This window comes from Globicephala melas, chromosome 14, assembly GCF_963455315.2.
Source record: "Globicephala melas chromosome 14, mGloMel1.2, whole genome shotgun sequence".
Taxonomy (NCBI): Eukaryota; Metazoa; Chordata; class Mammalia; order Artiodactyla; family Delphinidae; genus Globicephala; species Globicephala melas.
Window position 1 is genome coordinate 56,826,722 of NC_083327.1, and position 25,678 is coordinate 56,852,399.

At 40.3% G+C, this 25,678-nt stretch overlaps 1 protein-coding gene across 1 annotated transcript in view; it reads right to left on the minus strand.

The window, feature by feature from the left end:
- Positions 1-25,678, minus strand: part of SAMD3 (sterile alpha motif domain containing 3) — a 46,552-nt gene that overhangs the window by 12,762 nt on the left and 8,112 nt on the right. The window contains 3 exon segments of the mRNA XM_070043461.1: positions 5,390-5,557; positions 10,854-10,938; positions 11,193-11,378. Coding sequence (XP_069899562.1) covers positions 5,390-5,557; positions 10,854-10,938; positions 11,193-11,378 — 439 coding nt within the window.

Sequence of the window (25,678 nt, forward strand, 5' to 3'; positions counted from 1 at the left end):
AACCGGCTGCCATCCCCACCCCACCCCAGGGTCAGGATGACAGGAGCAGGATGCCTCCACAGGCCCTCTCCATCCTGCCACAGCAGGTTCTCCACAAGGGCAAGACAGAGCTTATCCTGGTGCTCCTTGCACTGGCAGAGGCTCGAAACCTTCCTTTGGTCCTACCCTCCCACCTGAGCTCAGCACCCCTAGGCCAGGCTCTAGTTCTCCTATGAGAAGGCAGGTGCTACAAAGGAGTCCCAGCGTTGGTTCTTGAGACAAGGACCCCCTGTCCTTCCCCTTATTCCAGAAACTGAGTGTGAACCACCCCAGAAATGTCTGTACACTAAGTGCTAAGTGATACTAAGTAATAAACACTAAGTAATCAAACGTAATGTGACAATGGCATAAGAGTAGACTGAGAGACCAGTGGAATAAGGGACAGTGCCCAGAACACACCTAAGTCTTTTGGGGGAACTTAACATACAATAAAAGTACCACCATAAACAAATAAAAAAAGGATGGATTGTTTAGTAATTGGTGTTGTAAGAGCAACTCACCCTATGGATATCCTTACTTAATAGCATATACAAAGACAGACTCCAGATGACTTAAAGATCTAAACATGAAAATGCAAACTATAAACTTAATAAGAGAAAGAGTAGGAGAATATCTCTGTGACTTAGGGCATGGGAAGGACTGCTTCCTACAAATTAACAAGAAAAAGATGCCAACCCATTAAAAACTGGGCAATGGATCTAAAGAGGTAATTTTCTAAAAGAAGAAACTCAAAAGTCTAACAAACACATGAAGAGATGCTCAGACTCATTAGTTATCAAGGGAAATGCAAATCACAAGAATCAGATTGCACTTTATACCTATTAGACTTGGCAAAACTCACAAGGCTGGCTAGTGCCAAGCAATGGCAGGAAGACAAGGATATGCAGTATTATGGGAGTGAGACTAACAAAATCATTCTAGAAAGTAATTGGTCAGATTAACTACATGCATGCCCTCTGCCCCATCAGTTCCACTTCTTGGTGGACAAGCCAGAGGAATAACACACAGGTGAGTCCATAACCAGACAGGTATAATGGCGTTCTCTGCAGTACAATCCGTTGAGGGGCTTGAGGCAAGGGCTTGTAATAATCGTTACAATCATGGGCTAGAAATATACATAGTAACGTGAATGAGTCTTAAAGAGTGTCGGTGAAAAAGTGAAACACGAATGAGGTATAGAGTACCATTTTCACTGGGTCAAATATGTATAAACCCAAAATCATAGTACACATTTTAGAACACCTTACAAACAAAAAGATACAGATGAAACACAATAGGAGGATTGCCCAAGAGCAGAGGTGGGGAAGAGGGCAGAGAAGAACGAGCACAAAAAGAAGTGAATAGGGCTTCCCTGGTGGCGCAGTGGTTGAGAGTCCGCCTGACGATGCAGGGGACGCGGGTTCGTGCCCCGGTCTGGGAGGATCCCACATGCCACGGAGTGGCTGGGCCCGTGAGCCATGGCCGCTGAGCCTGCGCGTCCAGAGCCTGTGCTCCGCAATGGGAGAGGCCACAACAGTGAGAGGCCCGCGTATCGCAAAAAAAAAAGTGAATAGAACAAGAGAAAGGCCTGGCACAGAACAATGACAATAATGTGCCATGAGGTGAGGAGTTTGATTCACTCAACTTTAACACCTGAGGTTTTGCACAAAAAATAATACAGTACAAAGTTAATTCCACTACTCTGCATGCAGCTCCACACAATTCCTGTAAGCTTTTATTTAAAACCAGTGTGTCTTCATCATTTAAACAGGACAGTGTTTTCAGCAACTTAAGAAATTACTCAGTTAAGATACAAATGAACTTATTAACAAGACAGAAATAGATTCACAGATATAGAAAACAAACTTATGGTTACCAAAGGGGAAAGGGGGTGGGGGAGGGATAAATTAGGAGTTTAACAAATACACACTACTATATATAAAATAGGTAAACAAGGACCTACTGTATAGCACAGGGAACTATATTCAATAGCTTGTAATAAACTATAATGGAAAAGAAACTGAAAAAGAACATATACATATGTGTGTATATATATATATAAAAATCATTTTGCTGTACACCTGAAACACTGTAAATCAACTATACTTCAATAAAAAAAGAAATTACTCAGTTAATTCTCTTTTGAGAATCTAATTATGTCTCCATTTATCAATACTAGAAGAAGTATAATAAAAGGCAATTAAGCAAAGGAAACAGATTTATCAATTCACAGGGCTACAAGTTGCTTGGACCTAAAGCTAAAAGTCAGATGCATAAGAAGCAATGTCACTTATGTTGCATTTGACAGCATGATTTACAAGCAGCAGTGACATGAGGCCGTGAGGTTGGCAAAGGATTTTTAAACATTGCATTTAAAACCAGTATTTTGTAGGACTGATCTAGAAACAGTCTGGTATTCTGACAAGTATAGCCATCTGCATACCATGGTTATAAGTTTTTTTAAGAGCAGAATATGAGGAACTCAGGCATTTTTAAGACTCACGGGTGGATGCTTTGATGCTGCTGAAGCTTTGGGTTTTGTAGCACAGTTTAAGCAGTGCCACGCTGACCTTGAAGACCGAGGGAGGAGGAGGGTTGGGGACAAAAGATCTGTGACCTAGGCTCAAACTCACACAACTTCTGCAGCTGCTTGGTTATCTGCAGAAGCCCACGTGACAGGACTAAGAAACACACTGTCCTTCGCTGAGGCATCTACCATCAGTTCTTTGGTAAATTCCTTCCAACCACCAAAGGACAAACAACAGAAACAAAACAAATGAAAAATCTCTTCCTCTCCCTTACTCCTTCCCAAAACCTTCCTCCAGTTTAGCCAAACCCACTTCCCTGCCTTTGAGGGAACGGCCTGCCTCCTGGCTTCTTGCTTGCATCAATATTTTCCATCTCTACAGCACAGGAGATAACTTTTTTCTACATTATGGAAATGCTGTGCCCAGTCAAGAAATTTTAAAAGATGTGAAAGTTGTCACAGTGTATCTTAATCCAACTATCTTTAATTTTCAGAAATCATAAAGACATTAAAAAGGAGCTATCAGAAATTCAAAATGAAGCCCAAAATAATTTAGGCAATTCATCTGAAGTCTAAAATCCCATGAGATAAGTGGTATATTCAATGGATTTGTCCCTCTACTCTTCTTAGTGTTTTTCCATTTGCTTAATCACCATGGAGGGTACAAAACACAGAAACACACTGTAATGTAATATTCTAGTGTAAAGTCTTCTCCATCCTGTAAAGCTTTTGGCTTTACAGAACATGAGGTCATAAACAGGGATGCTACAGTGTTTAAAAGAATCAGCAATTTGTAGCTCCATTTGTAAGAGGGAGGAAAGTAAATCCTTACGAATTAGATTTGCTTGGCAGGAAAAATGTTGCCTCTTCAGATGTGAACAAGGACCTGTTTTTGCCCCAGTTGGCAGGAAGGTCAAAACTAAATTCTGTTGCAACTTAACTCATCTTGGGCCCTGGTGCATTCAATCCCTGTTCTTTTTGTAGCAAAGACCCCTGCATGGGCCTTAGTAGGATTCAATTTAGAATTCTGGCACGTCTGCGAGACTCCAAGATAGGAACAACAAAAGGTGTAGTTACATGAAGAATTGAGGTGGTTTTGAGAAAGAACGGAAAGATGATTGTACAAACTGGGTCAGTGATGATGTGTCAACATAGGAGAGGAGCTGCCATTTAGCCTGTGTCCCTCAGGGTGGCCTGTGACCCCCTGGGCTCACCCTTGCTGGGGATACGTGCTACTTTTCCGATTTTACCATTCATCCATTCCAATGAATTTTGGTGGGACGTGCATCAATTTTGGTGGGATGTGGTGGGAAAGAAAGAAAACTGAATTTGTAAAATTTTAATTCATTTATAAAAGAACTCCATTTGTAGTATATGGAAAATCACATATTTTGAAAATATGCACAATATAATTATGTTCCTTTACAAAGTGGCTTTTTATTTTAAGAATATAAAAGATATTTTAAAATGAACGTAATTCTATCTTATCATGATTTTAGTTTATAATTGCAATATTGCAGTTAAAGTTTCTATAAAATTACACTAAATTTAGGTAATTTTCATCTGTCTTGTCTTTTCATCAAAGAGCAGACATAAAATTATATTATCTTAACTGGCTGTCATTTGAAAATCTCTTTGATTTTATAATTATATATAAAATTATATAAAAAAACTATAATAAGGTATTTCTTTTTATTTATTTATTTGGATCTTTTAGTTGCAGCATGTTAACTCTTAGCTGCGGCATATGGGATCTAGTTCCTTGACCAGGGATTGAGCCCGGGCCCCCTGCATTGGAGTGTGGAGTCTTAGCCACTGGACCACCAGGGATGTCCCAATAAGGTATTTCAAAATACTCCTTCATCTAAAATTTTTCTTACTTCTAATGTTGGGATGAACGGTTTACAAAATATGTTAAAAAATATTCCCGTCCCCTGGTGCTTATAAGTAGTGATAATAAAATTGAGATGATCTGACAGGTTGCTCTATTAATATCAAATAACTATACCAGCTGAAGAAGAAAATAGAATATTTACACCAAGTACATTCAGTAACATAAATGTGTCTGTAGTGAAAAATTATATTTACATATTCATGTTCGATTGATGTGAAGATAGATTTTGGGGAGGACGTGAGATTTAGCTTCTATAACTTGGTAGTTTGGACATCCTTCCTAAGGAGCTCAATCTACTTTATTAGCAGGGGACATTTTTGTTTCTGAGAACACTTGGGGGCTGTGAGGTAGATAAGGAATATTTATAGAATTTCAGATAATTAGGACCCACGTGAACAGTATGTACAGCAAACCCACTGCAGAGGGAGGAATCTCCAGGCCCTGCCTGGGGTCCTTTGCCTGTAGCTCCTCATGGCCGCCTCTGTAGACAGCGAGAACAGTGTGGGGTTTTGGACCCATGCATGTGGATTAGCTTCCACCCTGAAACCTTGAAACCAGAAGCAATTTGACCCCTACAATATGAGTATCAAAAACACTTTCTGTAGCAATAAGGACAGCAAGAATACAGGATACATTTTAGGATGAGAGGAAAAGAAATTATTCAAAGATCCAGAACTTTAGGGTTTCTCCAGGTTTTTTGAAGATTGTGAAAGAATAAACTTGCGATGTTCAATAACACTCTCTGCTCCGTTTTTGGAAGTCCTCTTTTGGAAATATTCTCATTCACAAAAACAAAACAGATTTTTTTTTTTTTTGGTTTCTGACCCACACCTCAAATTTTCAAAAGGATATTTTATTTTGTTTTAATTCTTTTAAATGCTAGTGTTTATTATCCCTTAATCAATCAACCAACCAATACATTGTCAGAACAATTAAAGATTCAATCTTACTTTTATCTGGACAATTTTAATTTCATCAAATCTTGTATCAGCAAGAGATTTCCTTGTCTGGCCTCTTCGGTGTCCAAATTTACACTTATTTCTCATCACTTGTTCATCATCTTCTATGGGTCTTCGAACATATTTAAAACGATCTTTGAGGGCTCATTTCCATAAAAACTGTATAAAATTATAAAACAGGGCAGTTAATCTTCAAAGAGATTGGAATAATCCTATATAAACAAAATCTTTGTCTACCACCTTTGGGCTTGAAATTATTTTCCCATCACAGTAATAGAAATAATATATCTATTCTTCTATTTATCCTCACAATAATCTTGTGATAACACTATAAATATATACATGTATTGATATTTTGTATAGTACGTAGCTATATATGTGTGTGTGTGTATGTGTGTAGTTATATACAATGTCATATAGCTAAATATACTAGCTCTTGAGTCTAGATTTCCTAATTCCTAAAATTGGATACCTTCCACTTTACTCTAGTGTCTCCACAATGCACTCCACTTTCCTGTTGGATTCTAGAAAAGAACTGATACTGGCTCATGCATATATGGACTGACACGTTTTCTTTACATGCATCATCAGATGAAGCAGCCTGTGCAACAGAGGAGAGGAAGAGACGGTGCCATTTGGGGAACCGCCAAGAGTTGTGCATGGCAGGAACAGAGAGCTCAAGATGCGGAAGGGTAGAAGATGCAGAAAATAGAGAAGTCAGCCCCATCCTGAAGGGCATGGTTACCCCAAAAAGAGCTTCAAGTAATCTGGAACCAGATCCTTTCAAACCCCTCTCTGCGGACAGAGAAGTTCTCTTCTAGAGCAATGGTTCTCAAACTTCCGCCTGAATCACAATTCTTGGAGGATCTGTTAAAACACAGGTTGCTGGGTCCTACCCTCAGAGCCTCTAATTCAGTAGGTCAGGGGCAGGGCTGAGGATCTGCATTTCTTCCAAGTTCCCGAGGGGCGATGCTGACGCTGCTTACCCAGACTCTAGAGATTCTGCTTCCGCAGGTCTGAGAGGAGCCCAGATGTCTGTAGCCTTTAAAGCTTTGTAGAAAATGGCTGCAGAGCTGGGTTAGGAAGTCCTCTTAGGCCACATTGAGTGGGAAGTGTGGATGGTCAGACTGTGCTCTGGGAGAATCTGTCTGGCATGTGGACAGCTTGGAAGACCAGAGACATGTTTAACAACTTGGGGACACACCTGGCCTTCTTCCTCAACACACCAACACTGCTAACATTCTTTCCCTCTGCTGGGCCTTTGGTTTTGGCCTGAAAAGCTCTGTCCCTCTCCTCGCCTACCCTGCTGGTATCTAGGTAAAGCTTGCTCTGTTTCCATATCTCAGCTCAGCCATCACTCCCTTACAGCCTCCCTAACAGTTCACTTCCCTTGGTTTTCAGGCTCACCTTTCCTTGTCAACACTTATCACACTGGTAGTTTACCCTCATCTATGTGATGTTTTTGTTTCTTTTCTTTTTTGTTCTTTTCGTTCTTCCTCTATTCAAATTTCGCCTTCCCTTCTTCCTTCCTTCCATTCTTTCCTTCCCCTAGGCTGTGAGCACATGAAGAAGGTCTTGAGTCTACTTTGCTCACCAAACCCAGCACAGTGCTTGGGGCATCTCGGAAACTATAAACACTAGATGCCTTGTGTCTGTCCTCTGTGAAGTACATGGGCCCAGGTGTTGAGCAACAGACTAGAAGCAAGACTCTGAGTCTTGGTCTTGCTTGGTAAGTACTTCACTGTGTGAGGAGTGGCCAAATCTAGCCTCAAGGCTTCTTTTCAGCCCCTCATCTTCCCTGCAATGCCATGCACTTGAATAGGCCCAAGAGTGGGTGCAGGGAAAGAAACGGCCATTTGTAGCTACACAGGCCCATATTTGCCTCCTAGTCTTGGCCACTAGATGGGTTAAGTCACTGGGTGACTTTGGGCATATCTTATGAGCTCAGGCAAATGGGAATGCCACTGAGATCACGTTAGTCCAGTGTCTGGCACTTAGATTTCGTCATTCCCGGTTCCTTGGTTTAAGTCTCAATAAGAGCTATTCCCTGCCCCTGAGAAAGCACTGGGACCTAAGTTGGAAAGACCCAGGATCCTGGACTAGCTCCAGTAGGTATTAGCTAAGAAATCTTCAACAAGTAATCCCTCAGCCTTAGTTTCTTTAACTATAATGGAATAAGAAGATTAGTCCTGTCAACTGCACTGGGTTAGGGGGAGACTCAAATGAAGAGCTACTTCATGGAAGACATTTGTAAACTAAAATGTAAAACCCTTGGCAGCCCTGGTGAGGAGTACTGGGGCTTGGGGGTTGGGAAGGCAGCTTCGGCCCCAATTAAGCGCCTGGGTATGTATGAGTCAGAGATGCTTCCTCACCTCCCACAGGCTTGTGGGTCTGGACACTCCCGCTGCTGTTTCACAACAGCACAGAAATAATGGATGGCTTGTGTTTTTCTTAGCCCTGAAATCTGAACTAGTACAAATACATTTTTTCCCCCTCATGTTTCCCACAGCTCTTAAGGGCCTCTACACCTGCGGATTTGTTGGGAGGTATCACAGCAATCAACTGCTAGGACAGTTTTAAATTGCCAATGTCTTCTTTCCAGCCTCTCCCTTCTCTCCTTAGCAAGTATCGGATAGGAACAAAAAAAGGGCCAGTCAATGCAGTGGTCTACATGAGCACTCGATCAAGGGGTGCGCCCTGAGCATCTGCTACCTGCGTGGCACAGGGAAATCCTGACACAGATGCCACAATAGAAAATCTTTTTGTCATTGAACAGTCATCCTTCTTCTCCATGCTTTTCCAGCTAGAGAGGGTGTGGAAAGAGCTACATAGACACAGCTCTCCTCCAATCACTCTGAAATAAAACACAACCCTGAAGTTATGGCCTCCTGAACGGATATGTGAAAAGTCCACATATCACCAGCAGATCTTCCCCTAACATTGTAAACCCAAATATAATCATTAGGAAATATTTAGACAAACCCAAAATGTGAATCATCGTACAAGGCAACTGGACTAGGCTTGTCCAAAAAAGAAAATATCATGGGAAAAAAAAAAAAAAAAAGGTAGGGAAACTATCCTAGAGACAAAAAAAAATTAAAGAGACATAGTAACTACATGGAATGCATAATCTTTGATTAGATGTTATAGCCAAAAATCCATTTTAAAACTTTGTTTCAATAATTGAAGAAACAGGGATATGGATTATATATGATATTATGCAATTATTGTTAATTCTTTTGGTATAAAAATGGTATTGTGGTTAGGTAGGAGATTGTCCTTATCCTTATAAGATACATGCTGGGGTATTTAGGAGTGGCAACTGTGACTTGCTTTTTTTCAGATGCTCAGTCAAAACAAACAAATAGATATGAGAAAGGAAAAGTAAATGTGGCAAAATGGTAATACCTAGTGAATCTAGATCAGTGATTTTCAATCATCGGAGATTTTGCCCCCCGCCCAGGATACATTTGGCAATGTTTGCAGACACGGCTGGTTGTTACATCAGTGTGGGTGAAGGGGTGCTATTCACACTTAGTGAGTGCCAGGGATGCTGCCAAGTACCCTACGAGGCAGAGGACAGCCCACACCACAAAGAAGTATCCACCCAAAACGCAATACTGCCCAGACTAAGAAACCCTGAGCTACGTAAAGGGTATATGGCTGTTCACTGCAGCAGGCTTTCAACTCCTGTGTAGATTTGAAAACTTTTGAAATAAAAAGTTGAGAATATCAGTATCTTGTAATAACCTATGGTGGAAAATAATCTGTAAAAAATATATATACATATAAATATAACTGAATCAGTTTGCTATACATCTGAAACTAACACAATACTATAAATCAACTATACTTCAATTAAAAAAAGTTGAGAATAAAGTTAGTCCTAAAAATGACCAAATGCTTCCTTGCTGTGTGCATGCTCTCTCTCTCTCTCTCTCTCTCTCTCTCACACACACACACACACACACACACATAGTGTGTATCTTGAAGACACACACTATGTCTTCAAGAAAGTACAGCAAAAAATTTTTCTCAGAGATATCTGCTATAATAAGGTGCAAAAGGCAACTATCTTATTTAGATAAGACTACCAATGTATGCGCATACAGCATATAGAGATATAAGGACTAATAGACAGCAAATCTTATGTACACAAAGCTATAATTCCCCACAATTGTCCCTTAAATCATATAGTTCCAGTGTCACAATACACTCAATTTTTTTAACCATCTTAACTATTTTTAAGTGTACAGTTCAGTAGAGTTAAGCATACTCACATTGTTGGGCAATGGATATCCCAGGCTTTTAAAGCCAAGAGACTTGCAGACCCAGAGAACAAAGCTTGTATTGAAACCTCTAGAGCAGTGTTTCCCAGCCCTGACTGCACATCGGAATCATCTGGGGAACTTTAAGGTGCCAGGGTCTCTTCTCCAGACCAACTAAACCAGAATCTCTGGGGATCCTGACATGCAGCCCGAGTTGAGAACTGCTGCCCCAGAACACCTCCAGGATCTGTTTTTGTCAGAACAGCAGAGATGTGAGAGGGCCAGGTGAGGCTGCAAGTCAAGACCTCAAAAGCAGACCACTTCTCCACTGGGTCTAAACAAAGGCAAGAACCACTTTATTGATGAAAGCACTGATGTAGGTGCAGTCACAGCATTCTCTTTCCACGCATCGCATCTCTTAAAGACCCTTCCTAGAGACTCATCTTTACACATGAGATTCCAAACAGCTTTCAGAGAGAGACAGAACGATGATGACAGAGAGAGAGAAAGAAGATGAAGAAGGATGAGGAGGGATGAACAGGGGCACACAGCGGATTTTTAGAGCAGTGAAAATAGTATAGATATACACGATACAATAATGATGGATACATTTGTCTAATGGCATAGAATGTACTACACCAAGAGTGAAACTTAATGTAACCTATAGACTTTGGGTAATAACGATGTGTCAGTATAGGTTCATCTACTGTAACAAATGTACCCCTCTGGTTGGGGATGTTGATAATGGGAGAGGCTGGCATGTGTGGGTCAGGAGGGAGATGGGAAATCTCTGTACCTTTCACTCAATTTTGCTGTGTACCTAAAACTGCTCTAAAAAATAAAGTGTTTTTTTTTTTTAAAGAAGACAAAGGAACACAGAGAGACACAGAGAAGTCATCAAAAAGAACAGAGCTAGAGGGGATAGAGAGAGATAGAAAGAAAGACCAAAACTTAGAACAAAACAGGGACTGACAGTAAGAGACAGAAGAGACGGCCAAAGGAACAGAATCAGAGAGAGACCAGACACAGTCAGAGAAATTGACAGAGAAAGAGAAACAGACAGACCCAGATAAACAGACAGAAAGAGACTGAGCAAAGGGGAAAGAGGCGTGAGATTACTGGACAATACAAGGTTCTTATTTTAAGAAAGGTTGAGAGAAACAGAAGGGCCCCACGCTGTCACTTACAAAGCCACAGCCGTCCTCATCCAGGAAAGGGTGGGCCTGCAGCAGGGCGCTGACCACGTCGTTATACTGCTGGGTGGTGGGGTACCTGTTCGGTGCGACAGGGAGGATATTTTTCATTTCAAGAAGCCCACGTTCCTCCTCCTAAGATGAGTCTAAATTACATTCACTTTTCTTCAAATCGTTCTATATGACAATGTAGACATTCAAATGTTGGGCAATGTTGGACTTACTACCAATATGTCATGCAAAATCTGAAGAGAATTGGTTCCAAAGGAATTCAAGTCTACTCTGAAAACACACCCTCTACCGAAGCAGCAAGTCTGCCCTGTTATTACTCACAGCGAGCCTTCCAGATACTTCGTCATGTCAGCCTGGAGAAACTCAATGATCCGTATCCTCATGCTGTGATCAGGACACTTCTGTTCTGCTAACATGCATTTGACGTCATAAGGAAACTCTGGTAAAACATAGGACTTAGTCCATTGTAAGGCTTTATTCCCTGTTAGAACCTGTTTCACGTTCCTTCTGTTAAATAAAAACACACAAAGAGTGAAATTCTGCTTCAAATATATGCAACTTATTCTCTACACCCTGAGAACTTATGATAGAAACCACTTTCTTGAGACCTAAATATATGGAAGTCATCAATCCATCTTCCATCCAATCATCTACCTGCAAATGTTTGAGGCCTCATCGGGTATCTCTGTTTTCTTTCCCTTTGCACACACACGAATACTTGTCATCCTGGAGAAAAATGTCATAACAGTATAGACTACAGAATAAAGTCTGAAGTTGGAAAGAATATTGATCCATATATCTTGAAGAGTTAATATGTAATGCATAGCTCAAAACTAAACAAGGTATCTAACTAAAAGAGAGTAAATTGCAATTCAGCAAAGCAAATGAGGCATACGATAAAGTCTTAGCACCTGCTTCAGAAAATTCTTCTAATTAACTTATTTGGCTTCTGTTTGTAGTGAAATACAAGAGTCACTTAATTTAGTTGTTCTTGGCTATTTTAATAAGGTAAACTTGGTCTCTAAATTTAAAATAAGTATCAGATATTCTGATCCATTCAGAATAAGTTGCTACAAAAGGCTATAGAAAATGATAGCTACAGAAGGCAGATCATTTTGCAATCCATGGTTGCCTGAGGCTGGGAATGGAGTGAAGATTGACTGAAAAAAGGACACCAGGGAATTTTAGGGTGATGAAAGCATTCCAAAATGGATTGTGACAATGGCTGCACACCCGCATAAATTTGCTAAAATTAACTGAGCTGTATACTTTAATGGGTGAATTTTATGTTATGAAAATTATACCTCAATAAGGTTTTTTATAAAATTAAATATCAGAACCACTTTAAAACCTTAAAGTTAGTGATTGATCCAGTGTATAAAAAGTAAAATTTCCAAGCAAGTTACCAGAGACAATAGATAGCTTTTAATCCATTTCACTAATAGGATTGATTGGAATGGAAGTGAAGTAATAGAGACAAACCAAGCAGGAGACAAAGAAAGATTTCCTAAGTTAACTTAAGCAGGTTAATTTTCTGGTACAGGCGTGGAAGCCTTAGTAGTCCAAATAAAATTCAGATGAGCTTTGAAAGGCCAGGTTTCCTTTAGAATTTTAGGTCATATTTTGTAAGAATGCAAGAGGTATAATGAAACATGCGGAATAAAGAAAAGAGGAGAAAGAACTCTCCTCTCTTTTCATGATAAGCTCTTTCTCCTTTTTTTCCCTCTTTGGCAATAACTGCATCAGCAATGAAAATATGTCCTGGCTAAATGAGCACACCGATAATTTCAACGCTGGCTTCAGTACAGCAGCAGGCCGTTCCCAGAAGAAATTTTTGCCTCAGCCCAAATTATTTTCCAGTGTTCCTCTCTCATTTCATTCATTTACTCAACCAATATTTATTGGGGGTGTACTAGGTGGCAAATACTCTTCTACAATCCCTATTTCCTTTCCTATTCTATTCTATTATTTCTTTCTCCCATGATCTCTCCCTTATCTACTTAAACCAAGGGTGTAACGTAATGGCAAGTTTTGTTTGCTGTATTTTGTGCCTTCCCAAGATTTTTGAAAGGTGCTGCAACTGTGCAGGTGTTAAACTTGGCTTCAGTACAAGATTTTAACATCTATCTCCTTTTCCTCAGGAGTTTCAAGCTAATTTAGCTGCATGACCCCTTGACTTGTGAGGTTGCCATGTCTTATTTAGTACCACATCAATGGATAACTTCCACATTCCAATGCTATAAAATAAGGCTGGAGGCAATTTTTACCTTCTTGTTCTATATATTTTTTCTGTATGTCTTTTCAATATCAGGGTAGGCACTATATAGCATGATCTTATTTCTGTCCAATACCTAGAATGTAACTAGACACATACAAGCTCTATCAAAGCCAGATATTCCATCTTGCTCTTAATTAAACAAAATCAGGGGCATCAAATTTTCCTTTTCTTTACATTAAAACAATTTAACAAGATATTTGGGGAGTGAATAGAATACAAGCTATGCTAACTAATACAAGTCAAAACTAGTATTACACAGAATACTAGAATCAGAAATTAAAAATACACTCTAATTTAGGTGCAGATAACTGCAGGCACAATCACTTCCCATCCGTAAAACAATATTTGCACTGGATTTTAAAAACTTTACTGTGAGGTTAAGATTATTCATATCTTTATTTAGGTAGAGTTGGGCAGAACACCCTAGAAGTCAGCTTAAAGTAAGTGCACAGAGTGGAAAAAATTCCCAGACTAAGAGGATGCTGATATCTCTGTTCCTACCTCGGAACCAGTGCGCTTCAACAAGATACCACCACAGAACAAAGATCTTTAATCCAGTGGGTCTCAACCCTGGGTACACAGTACAATCATCTGGAGAGCTTTTAAAACATGTTAATGGCTAGGATTGATCCCAGTCTAACTAATCAGAGTCTATTGCACTAAACACTCAGTATGTATGTAGAGTTTATATTTGTAATAAAATAAAACTTACAATAAGGTTAAGCTGACACATATGATAATTAATAGTATTATTACTGCAGTATGTGCTAATTAAAAAAAATTATGAGGTGGAGGTTCTCATGAAAAAGCTCATTGACTGAGTGGAGTCAAGACGGTGTACTAGGAGGACGTGGAATTCGTGTCTCCTCACAACTAGGGCACCTATCAGGCACCAGTGGGGGACCACAGACACCTAAAGGGATGGGAGGAACCCCCAGTGTCCGGGTAGGATGTGGGGCATGGGGGGAGTGCAGGAGGAGGAGAAGTGGAGGCAGGATTGGACTGGTGCCCCTGAGGGGCGGCTGGGGGAGGGGAAGGGATCCCATGCCTGCACGGGGAAATTCCGGAACCACTGGGAGGACAGAGGATCAAAAGGGAGCATGGCCAGGTTTCCCCTGCCCACTTGGACCCCCAGGAACCTGCTAAGATCCCAAGCCTGATCCTCTGCCCACCTAGACTCCCTCCAGCCGCATGGGTCCTAAGGGAATGCGAGGGAGGGAAGGGGGAGCAAAATTAAAGGCCGGACCTCCAGGACTGGCACCCTGAGGGGTGGCTGGGGGAGGGGAGGAGTTCCTACACCCAGCGGGACCCACCCATGGTTAGGGGTCAGGGTCGACAGGGGAGACCCTGGTGGAGACTGTGGGGGAGGCGTGTGAAGAAATGGAAAGGAATGGGGCCAGCGCTTTCCCTGTCCGCTTAGGCTCCCGGGAGCCTGTTGGGTCTAAACCCCACCCACACACCCTCACCCAGGGCCCTACCTCCAAACTCGGAACTCCACACTCCAGAGGCCCTCCTTTCCACGCACTGCCTCTCCCCTCCCATTCTGAGCAGGTCCTAAGCAGAGGCCTGGCCCCACACTCAAAGGTCACCCCCCACCTGCCTAGGTCCCGCCCCACCTTAAACCCCACCCCCTGCTTAAATTCCCCGCCCATAGCCAAGGTTTTCTTTGTTTCTTTATTTTTTCTTCTTTTAGACTGGGGTTCTGTTTTACCTTGTTGATTCATTGTTGTTGATGCTTTTATATTTTTATTTTTCCTAATAAATCTCTTATTTTTCTAATTTTATTTTATTCTTTTTACTTTGTTAGTGATCTCTCCTTTTGGCTTGTTCCCCGCCCCCCCCCCCCCACACACCTTTTTTATTTTTTATTTTTCCTTTTTTCTGTTGTGGTTTTATTTTACCTTGTTGTAGTTGTTTCAATTATAGTTTTATTTTTCCTGATATATCTTTTATCTTTCTGATTTTATTTTATTTTTATTCTTTGATATTGCACTGGTCCTTTTTTTCTTTCATTCTTCCTTTTTTTTTTTTTTTTTTTTAACCATGCCAGGAAGCTTGCAGGATCTTGGTTCCCAGTCCAGAGGTTGGGCCCGAGCTCCTGTGGTGGGAGCTCCGAGTCCAAACTGCTGGACTAACAGAGAAACTCAGACCCCAGGGAATATCAGAGTGAGGCCTCATGGAGGTTCTCATCTCAGCATCAAGACCCGGCTCTATCCAACTGCCTGCAAACTCCAGTGCTGGACGTCTCAGGCCAAACAAGCAGTAAGAAAGGAATACAGTACCACCCATCAAAAAAAAAAAAAAAATGAAATGACAAAAAAATTTGTAATAGATGAAGGAGCAAGGTAAAAACCTACAAGACCAAATAAATGAAGACAAAATAGGCAACCTACCTGCAAAAGAATTCAGAGTAATGATAATAAAGATGATCCAAAATCATGGAAACAGAGTGGAGAAAATACAGGAAACATTTAACAAGGATCTAGAACAACTAAAGAGCAAACAGTGAGGAACAACACAATTACTGAAATTAAAAATACTCTAGAAGGTATCAATAACACAATAACTGAGACAGAAGAATGCATAAGTGAGCTGGAAGATAAAATGGTGGAAATAACTGCCAGGGTGAAGAATAAAGAGAAAAGAATAAAAAGAATGGAGGACAGTCTCAGAGACTCTGGGACAGCATTAAACGCACTAACATTCGAATTACGGGGTCCCAGAAGAAGAGTAAAAGAAAGGGTCTGAGAAAATATTTGAAGAGATTATAGTCAAAAACCTTCCTAACATGGGAAAGGAAATTGTCAATCAAGTCCAGGAAGCACAGAGAGTACCATACAGGATAAACCCAAAGAGAAACAAGACAAGACACATATTAATCAAACTATCAAAAATTAAATACAAAGAAAAATATTGAAAGCAGCAAGGGAAAAACAACAAATACCATACAAGGGAATCCCCATAAGGTTAACAGCTGATCTTTCAGCAGAAGCTCTGCAAGCCAGAAGGGAGTGGCAGGACCTATTTAAAGTGATGAAACATAAAAACCTACAACCAAGATTACTCTACCCAGCAAGGATCTCATTCAGATTTGACAGAGAAATCAAAAGCTTTACAGACAAGCAAAAGTTAAGAGAATTCAGCACCACCAAACCAGCTTTACAACAAATGCTAAAGGAATTTCTCCAGACCAGAAACACAAGAGAAGGAAAAGACCTGCAATAACAAACCCAAAACAAGAAAATGGTAATAGGAACATATATATCGAGAATTAACTTAAACGTAAATGGATTAAATGTTCCAATCAAAAGACATAGACTGGCTGAATGGACACAAAAACAAGACCCGTACATATGCTGTCTACAAGAGACCCACTTCACACCTAGGGACACATACAGACTGAAAGGGAGGGGATGGAAAAAGATATTCCATGCAAATGGAAATCAAAAGTAAGCTGGAGTAGCAATTCTCATATCAGACAAAATAGACTTTAAAGTAAAGACTATTACAAGAGACAAAGAAGGACACTACATGATGATCAAGGGATCAAGAGGAAGATATAACAATTGTCAATATTTATGCACCCAACATAGGAGCACCTCAGTACATAAGGCAAATGCTAACAGCCATAAAAGGGGAAACTGACAGTAACACAATAATAGTTGGGGACTTTAACACCCCACTTTCACCAATGGACAGATCATCCAAAATGAAAATAAATAAGGAAACAAGCTTTAAATGACACATTAAAGAAGATGGACTTAATTGATATTTATAGGACATTCCATCCAAAAACAACAGAATACACTTTCTTCTCAAGTGTTCATGGAACATTTTCCAGGATAGATCATATCTTGGGTCACAAATCAAGCCTTGGTAAATTTAAGAAAATTGAAATCATATCAATCATCCTTTCCAACCACAACGCTATGAGACTAGATATCAATTAAAGGAAAAAAACTGTAAAAAATACAAATACATGGAGGCTAAACAATGCACTACTAAATAACCAAGAGATCACTGAAGAAATCAAAGAGGAAATCAAAAAATACCCAGAAACAAAGGACAGTGAAAACACGATGACCCAAAACCTATGGGATGCAGCAAAAGCAGTTCTAAGAGGGAACTTTATAACAATACAATCCTACCTCAAGAAACAAGAAACACCTCAAATAAACAACCTAACCTTACACCTAAAGCAATTAGAGAAAGAAGAACAAAAAAACCCCAAAGTTAGCAGAAGGAAAGAAATCATAAAGATCAGATCAGAAATAAATGAAAAAGAAATGAAAGAAACAAACTGAAAACTCGTTCTTTGAGACGATAAACAAAATTGATAAACCATTAGCCAGACTTACCAAGAAAAAAAGGGAGAAGACTCAAATCAACAGAATTAGAAATGAAAAAGAAGTAACAACTGACACTGCAGAAATACAAGGATCATGAGAGATAACTACAAGCAGCTATATGCCAATCAAATGGACAACCTGGAAGAAATGGACAAATTATTAGAAAAGCACAACCTTCTGAGACTGAACCAGGAAGAAATAGAAAATATAAACAGACCAATCACAAGCAGTGAAATTGAAACTGTGATTAAAAATCTTCCAACAAACAAAAGCTCAGGACCAGATGGCTTCACAGGTGAATTCTATCCAACATTTAGAGAAGAGCTAACACCTATCCTTCTCAAACTCTTCCAAAATATAGCAGAGGGAGGAACACTCCCAAGCTCATTCTACGAGGCCACCATCACCCTGATACCAAAACCAGACAAAGATGTCACAAAGAAAGAAAACTACAGGCCTATGTCACTGATTAACATAGAGGCAAAAATCCTCAACAAAATACTAGCAAACAGAATCCAACAGCACATTAAAAGGATCATACACCATGAGCAAGTGGGGTTATCTCAGGAATGTAAGAATTCTTCAATATATGTAAATCAATCAATGTGATACACCATATTAACAAATTGAAGGATAAAAACCATACGATCATCTCAATAGATGCTGAAAAAGCTTTTGACAAAATTTAACACCCATTTATGATAAAAACCCTCCAGAAAGTAGGCATAGAGGGAACTTACCTAAAAATAATAAAGGCCATATGTGACAAACCCACAGCCAACATCATTCTCAATGGTGAAAAACTGAAACTGTTTCCCCTAGATCAGGAACATGACAAGGTCGCCCACTCTCACCACTATTATTCAATATAGTTTTGGAAGTTTTACCCACAGCCATCAGAGAAGTAAAAGAAATAAAAGGAATCCAAATCGGAAAAGAAGTAAAACTGTCACTGTTTGTAGATGACATGATACTACACATAGAGAATCCTAAAGACTCTACCAGAAAACTACTAGAGCTAATCAATAAAATTGGTAAAGTAGCACGATACAAAATTAACTGCACAGAAATCTCTTGCATTTCTATACACTACTGATGAAAAATGTGAAAGAGAAATTAAGGAAACACTCCAATTTACCACTGCAACAAAAAGAATAAAATACCTAGGAATAAACCTACCTAGTGAGACAAAAGACCTGTATGCAGAAAACTATAAGACACGGATGAAAGAAATTAAAGATGATACAAACACACGGAGAGATATACCATGTTCTTGGATTGGAAGAATCAACACTGTGAAAATGACTATACTACCCAAAGCAATCTACACCTTCAACGCAATCCCTATCAAACTACCAATGGCATTTTTCACAGAACTAGAACAAAAAATTTCACGATTCGTATGGAAACACAAAAGACCCCGAATAGCCAAAGCAATCTTGAGAAAGAAAAACAGAGCCTGAGGAATTAGGCTCCCTGACTTCAGACTATACTGCAAAGCTACAGTAATCAAGACAGTATGGTACTGGCACAAAAACAGAAATATAGATCAATGGAACAGGAGATAAACCCATGCACATATGGTCACCTTATATTTGATATAGAGGTAAGAATATACAATGGAGAAAAGACAGCCTCTTCAATAAGTGGTGCTGGGAAAACTGGACAGCTACATGTAAAAGAATGGAATTAGATCACTCCCTAACATCATACACAAAAATAAACTCAAAATGGACTAAAGACTTAAATGTAAGGCCAGATACCATAAAACTCTTAGAGGAAAACATAGGCAGAACACACTATGACATAAATCACAGCAAGATCCTTTTTGACTCACCTCCTAGAGAAATGGAAATAAAAACAAAAATAAACAAATGAGATCTAATGAAACTTAAAAGCTTTTGCACAGCAAAGGAAACCATAAACAAGACGAAAAGACAACTCTCAGAATGGGAGAAAATATTTTCAAATGAAGCAGCTGACAAAGGATTAATCTCCAAAATTTACAAGCAGCTCATGCATCTCAATATGAAAAAAACAAACAACCCAATCCAAAAATGGGCAGAAGACCTAAATAGACATTTCTCCATAGAAGATATACAGATTGCCAATAAACACATGAAAGGATGCTCAACATCACTAATCATTAGAGAAATGCAAATCAAATCTACAATGAGGTGTCACCTCACACCAGTCAGAATGGCCACCATCAAAAAATCTACAAACAATAAATGCTGGAGAGGGTGTGAGAAAAGGGAACCCTCTTGTACTGTTTGTGGGAATGTAAATTGACATAGCCACTATGGAGAACAGTATGGAGGTTCCTTAAAAAACTAAAAATAGGGCTCCCCTGGTGGTGCAGTGGTTGAGAATCCGCCTGCCGATGCAGGGGACACGGGTTCATGCCCCGGTCCGGGAATATCCCACATGCCGCGGAGTGGCTGGGCCCGTGAGCCTTGGCCACTGAGCCTGCGTGTCCGGAGCCTGTGCTCTGCAATGGGAGAGGCCACAACAGTGAGAGGCCCGCGTACCGCAAAAAAAACCAAACAAAAATAAAAAATAGAACTACCATACGACCCAGCACTCCCACTACTGGGCATATACCCTGAGAAAACCATAATTCAAAAAGAGTCATGTACCACAATGTTCACTGCAGCTCCATTTACAATAGCCAGGACATGGAAGCAACCTAAGTGTCCATCGACAGATGAATGGATAAAGAAGATGTGGCACATATATACAATGGAATATTACTCAGCCATAAAAGGAAACGAAATTGAGTTATTTGTAGTGAGATAGATGGACTTAGAGTCTGTCATACAAAGTGAAGTAAGTCAGAAAGAGAAAAGCAAATACTTTATGGTAACCTACATATGGAATCTCAAAAAAAAAAATTGGTTCTGAAGAACCTAGGGGCAGGACAGAAATAAAGATGCAGACATAGAGAATGGACTTGAGGACACGGGGAGGGGGAAGGGTAAGCTGGGACGAAGTGAGGGAGTGGCATGGACTTATATATACTACCAAATGTAAAATAGATGGTTAGTGGGAAGCAGCCATATAGCATAGGGAGATCAGCTTGGTGCTTTGCGAACACCTGGAGGGGTGGGATGGGGAGGGTGGGAGGGAGACGCAGTAGGGAGGGGATATGGGGATATACGCATTCATTTAGCTGAATCAATTTGTTGTACAGCAGAAACTAACACAACACTGTACAGCAATTATACTCCAATATAGATGTTAGAAAAAAAAAGTCATTGACTAGAAAAACTTTCTTTAACCTTAATAAGCAAGAAAATTCACCTAATTATTTTACTCGCAAGGAACAGACAATATGGGGCTCGCCTAGGATAAAGAAGATGGCCCTATGCAGAACAGGGCCAATGGAACTCCAGCTCTCCTAAGAAAAAATCTCAATGTATGGAAGGCAGATGTTGAGCCATGGCAGGGAGCAGAAGAGACATACATGAGGGTAGGGATTACTTGTTTTATCTCCAGTTTCATAACTTACTTAATAATTAGGACAATTCATAATATGGTCCAATTTTGTGTGCCGTTTTATTATCAGCTAGTATCCAATGTGAGTTCTCAGATCCAGCCGAGGTTCAAGCCTACTAAGTCTCCAGGCCACACTATGCATGTGTTAGCAGTTGTTTCTCTCACCCCAATGCCCTAAGTTTCCCTCGATCTTCTAGGCTCGTCTTAGCCCCGTCCCCAGGTGGATTCTCTTCCCCACTCTCCTGCCTCTTGGGTGGTCTTTCTTGTCTGAATCTCCCACGTGGCCTGGTCCAACACTGGCCCTGTGAGTAGTCATCTTATGTCTGGGCTCCTTATCTGTTTTGATTTCCCTGTGTCATTGTTGAGTGGAACAGTTTGTAACAAAAATGTTGTAGAAAGTTTTAGGAACATTTGAGAGAGATATAAAACATTAAATGTAACATTTAACATCACCAAGTCCAGAAGTTTGAGATGTGAAAACCAGTGGGACCCAAATGCAAGAGAGGCAGATCTGGGGATTGGAGTAGAGTCCTCTGTATACACAAAGCGTACCTAGGAATTAGACTGTGGCTGTTGAGAATTACAAAATGATCAAACACCACCGAAAAAAACGTCCCAAAGATGTTTTCTCAGTTTCTCACCAGGCTTCAGCTGCATCGCATGTGGATTCTTTACAGAACAAAGGGCAGAGTTCACATCACACTCAACTGACTTCTGGTTGACTTTTGGAGTCGTTATGAATCATGCCTGCTTTCCTAGAATTTAGGTAACAAATGACACCTTTTTCTAGCGGCCCCAGCTTGGAGATAATCTGCTATCTTGAGGGATTGTGATGCTTTTCTAGTCTTGTAAAATGGTATTGCTTTCTGGTCCTCAAGGAAGAAGGGAAAGAGACAAGTGAGGACGTTGCTGTGAAGAACAGCCTTTCTTGCTACTGGTCTGAGTCTTCACATCTAAAGTACCACTACCATCAGCAGTAGTACTCCCACCCCCGGAAGAGAAAGCAGCGACAAATACCATGCTCTCCAGGGACCTAACTGAAAGACTGTGTTCCACAAGGCTACATTCATTTTATTCTTTTCCACACCCAAGCTTGCAGACTTTATACACTGAAAATGGTATATATTGGGATGCCCAGTTTTTATATTATCAACTCTGGAACTAAATGGCATGTAACCACAGCAACATCTAAAAGTTTCAGTGTTTTTGGAATATAGAAGAAGAGAAAGGAAGCTACAGGAGGCTTAGACATTTGTTTAAAGAACTTGCTATCATCTTACCATAGGACAGAAAAGGACCTCATCATACATATCTTCAAAAGAGGGACCAAATTTCACCAAATTACAAAGTTAAACAGAAATATTGCTTCTGTGTTCTGATGCCAGTACTCTGAGAATTACCTGCTTTGCTTTACCTAGGCAAGACTTTCCACTGCTAAGGAAACAAAGTAAACAAGAAGTTCTGAAAAGCCCAATAAAGAGATACATGCCAATGAGCAGGGTGAGAGGCCATCTCTGAAAACAGTGAACAATGTCACTGCAAGACATGCAAGGACCATGAAGGAAATGCTGCTTTCTTGCTGCAACTGATGGTAACGACCACTACTTCAGACAATGTTAGCTCCTCATTCTCAGCATTTTGATGATTGCTTTTAATTTATGTTTTACAGCTCTGGGCTATCACAGCTGCTATTTAATCTATGAGACTTCCAGAAGAATTTAGTTTCTGAAAGGCATGTGTGAACACATAATCAGGCACAAAGTAGAGGTAAAGATGTGGATGGCATCAGGCACTCTGCTGTGGCACAAACAGGCACCTCTCAAATCCTCCCGGTCCCTGCTTGCCAGTGCGAGATTCAAGACCCCAGGAACTTTTGGGGCCCTGACTAATCAAGCAAAGAAGCATAAAATACGTAAATCTTTTATTTCTTCCTATTCCCCAATTCTTCTTGGTATTGAGAGATAGACAAAGACCCAGAAACTTCTGGCCTTTACTCTCAATATTTACACTTATTAGCATCAGAGTCACAAAAACAGATCTCATGGAGCTATCATGTCTGAGTCCCTCTTTCTTTTTAATTCCTCATTCATACAAAAGAAAAATTAATGAGACACTACCTACACAATTGTTGCAAAATGGTTGAGTACTACTATTTTGTAGTTCGGATTTATCAAAATCTGGTAGTTCAGGGTTGAATGGATCTAGGGCAGCTTTTTATTAATCCACCTGTATACTACTAGATTTTGAATCCTGACCTCACAGTGAACAGCATACATCCTCGGAGATAGAGGTGTAAAATTCACTTCTCAAATCTGGCCCAGAGTGCTGGTTTTATGGGGAAAAAAAAAAAAAAAAGATTGACAGTCTTCTCCCAACTGTGTGTCATCTAGGCTGTGGCTTGCCAGTTCCTCCACTATGTAGCATCATAAAAATAAAAGTTTCCTATTTGTAAAGATTCAAGTAACTTGATTTATACCAGATTACCATTAAACTGGGTGGCTTAAACCATAAACATTAATTTCCCACAGTTATGGAGGCTGGATGTTCCAGATGAGGGTGACAGCAAAGTTGGGTTCTTGATAAATGCCCTCTTCCAGGTTTACAGAAGGCTGTCTTCTTGCTGTGTCCTCATGTGCCAGAAAGAGAGCTAGCTAGCTTTCTGGACTCTTCTTATAATGACACTAATCCCATCCAAGAGGGGTCCACTTTCATGACCTAATTACCTCCCAGAAGTCCTCTCCCTCCAAATACCATCATATTGGGATTAGGGTTTCAACATAAGAATTTTGGAGGGACACAAGCATCCAGTCTATTGTACACCTCCAGAAATGACTTGCTACTACTACACAGGGTAGTCCTAGGACAGCTTGGCATTTCTTAGGGGGTCTGTTAGAAAGGCTGAATCTTGAGGCCCACCCCGACCTACTAAGTTAGAATCTGCATTTTAATAAGATTCCTAGGTAGCCTTTAATTACCTTTGAGTTTGAGGAACACTGGTCTAGGGCCCTGCTATATTTTGCTTAAGTCCTCCAGGAGAATCTAATGTACAGTCACAGTTAAAAAGCACTGTCTTGTCCATTGACACAGCACTGAGGTTCCTTACCTCCCTAACAGCACCTCTCATCATTCCCAGAAAGTCCATTTCCTCTGCCTCTGTCTCTCACATTCCAAAAATACTTATTCCAAATAGAATGCCCTCTTCCGTTTCAGGTGCCTGTACCTTTGCACATCCTGTTTGCTTTGCTGTGAATGTCCTTTGCTTATCTTGCTCCATCTTCCTTCAGATGCAATTCTAATCATGTTTCAAAATCCTCCCTCAGTTTTTGTGCAGACTTCCCCCAGGGGCCTTCTCCATACTCACTTCCCTGAAAGTCTTATTTATCCTTCTTCTGTGCTTTTTCTGTACCCTGTGCATATCTATTTCTGCATCTCTTTCTCAATATCGCAGTTATTAACTTATGTATCTTTCTTGTCAGACTCTGAGTTCCCCTAGGCAAGGATAAAATTGCCCCCGCTTCACCCACTGTCTATATAATACCTAGCTCATGGGATATATTTAGTAACTTTTGGACTGAACGAAAGGGAAAAAGAGACTAGAAATCCAGCTTATTTTGATCTCTCCGAAGACGTCCCATTAGATTTAATGGGAATGGGCAGCAGTCAGAGAGTTATTTAACAGTCATGTCAGCCCAACTGTCCCTGATTTTGTAATTCCTGTTTGGCTGGGTCCACAGATATCTTCCACTGAAGGAAATTTCGGTTCTAGCTCATTTCATTTGAGTCTCTGCTCAAGCATTACTTAGTCAAAGTTGAAGGACTTAACTGAAAACCCCATCTGAAATAGAACCCTCCTGTAGCTAACACACACATATGCACAAACACACACTGATCACTCTCTATCCCCCCCTTTTTTCTTGGCATTATCGGCCTTCATAGCACTTAAACATATTTACAATGCAATATCATATGTATTTGTTATTCCCCCCACCATTAGAACGTGAACGTGAACTCTGTGAGCTGGGAGGCTTGGTCTGCTCTGCTCACCCCTGTACCCTCTGTGTCTACCACTGCCTGGCACAGAGTAAGAATGCAGTATCTACTATGGAATGAATGAATGAATCCTGACTTAAGTAAGACAGCTTTAAGTCAGTATTTCCTAAGGTGTTTCCTGTAATGCTAACAGTTGTTACACAAATAAAGAATTCTGGGCCAGACACAGTGAAAGGGGTTTTCTTACTGTAGGACTCCTCATAGCATTTACTATGTTAATGTACACTGGGAATCTCCAATCAAGGACTAGAGTTACAATATAACACTTCCAAACACACAACCCTTAGGTGTGGGGTGTTCTATACACCTGTGGGGTAGGAGATGTGGGATCCTGCACTTCACTCTGAGGGATCCTTGTTGTTTCACTGACCTGGGATTCAGCATCTAAATGTGACAATTTATCACCTGTGTTGTCTTTGGTGCAATTCACTGAACCTCCCTTTGTTACCACGTGCTGGATAAGACGTGGTATCTGAGCTGTGTGTGTGGCAGTGACTACAAACAATACATTAAATGCGGACCCACTGACATTCTCCCTCCTGAGCATAGGCGGGCGGGTAAAATCACTCCACAGCATCTTACAGCAGTAGCCAGACCCAGAAAAAAATCATCGTTAAAATAATTTTTAAATA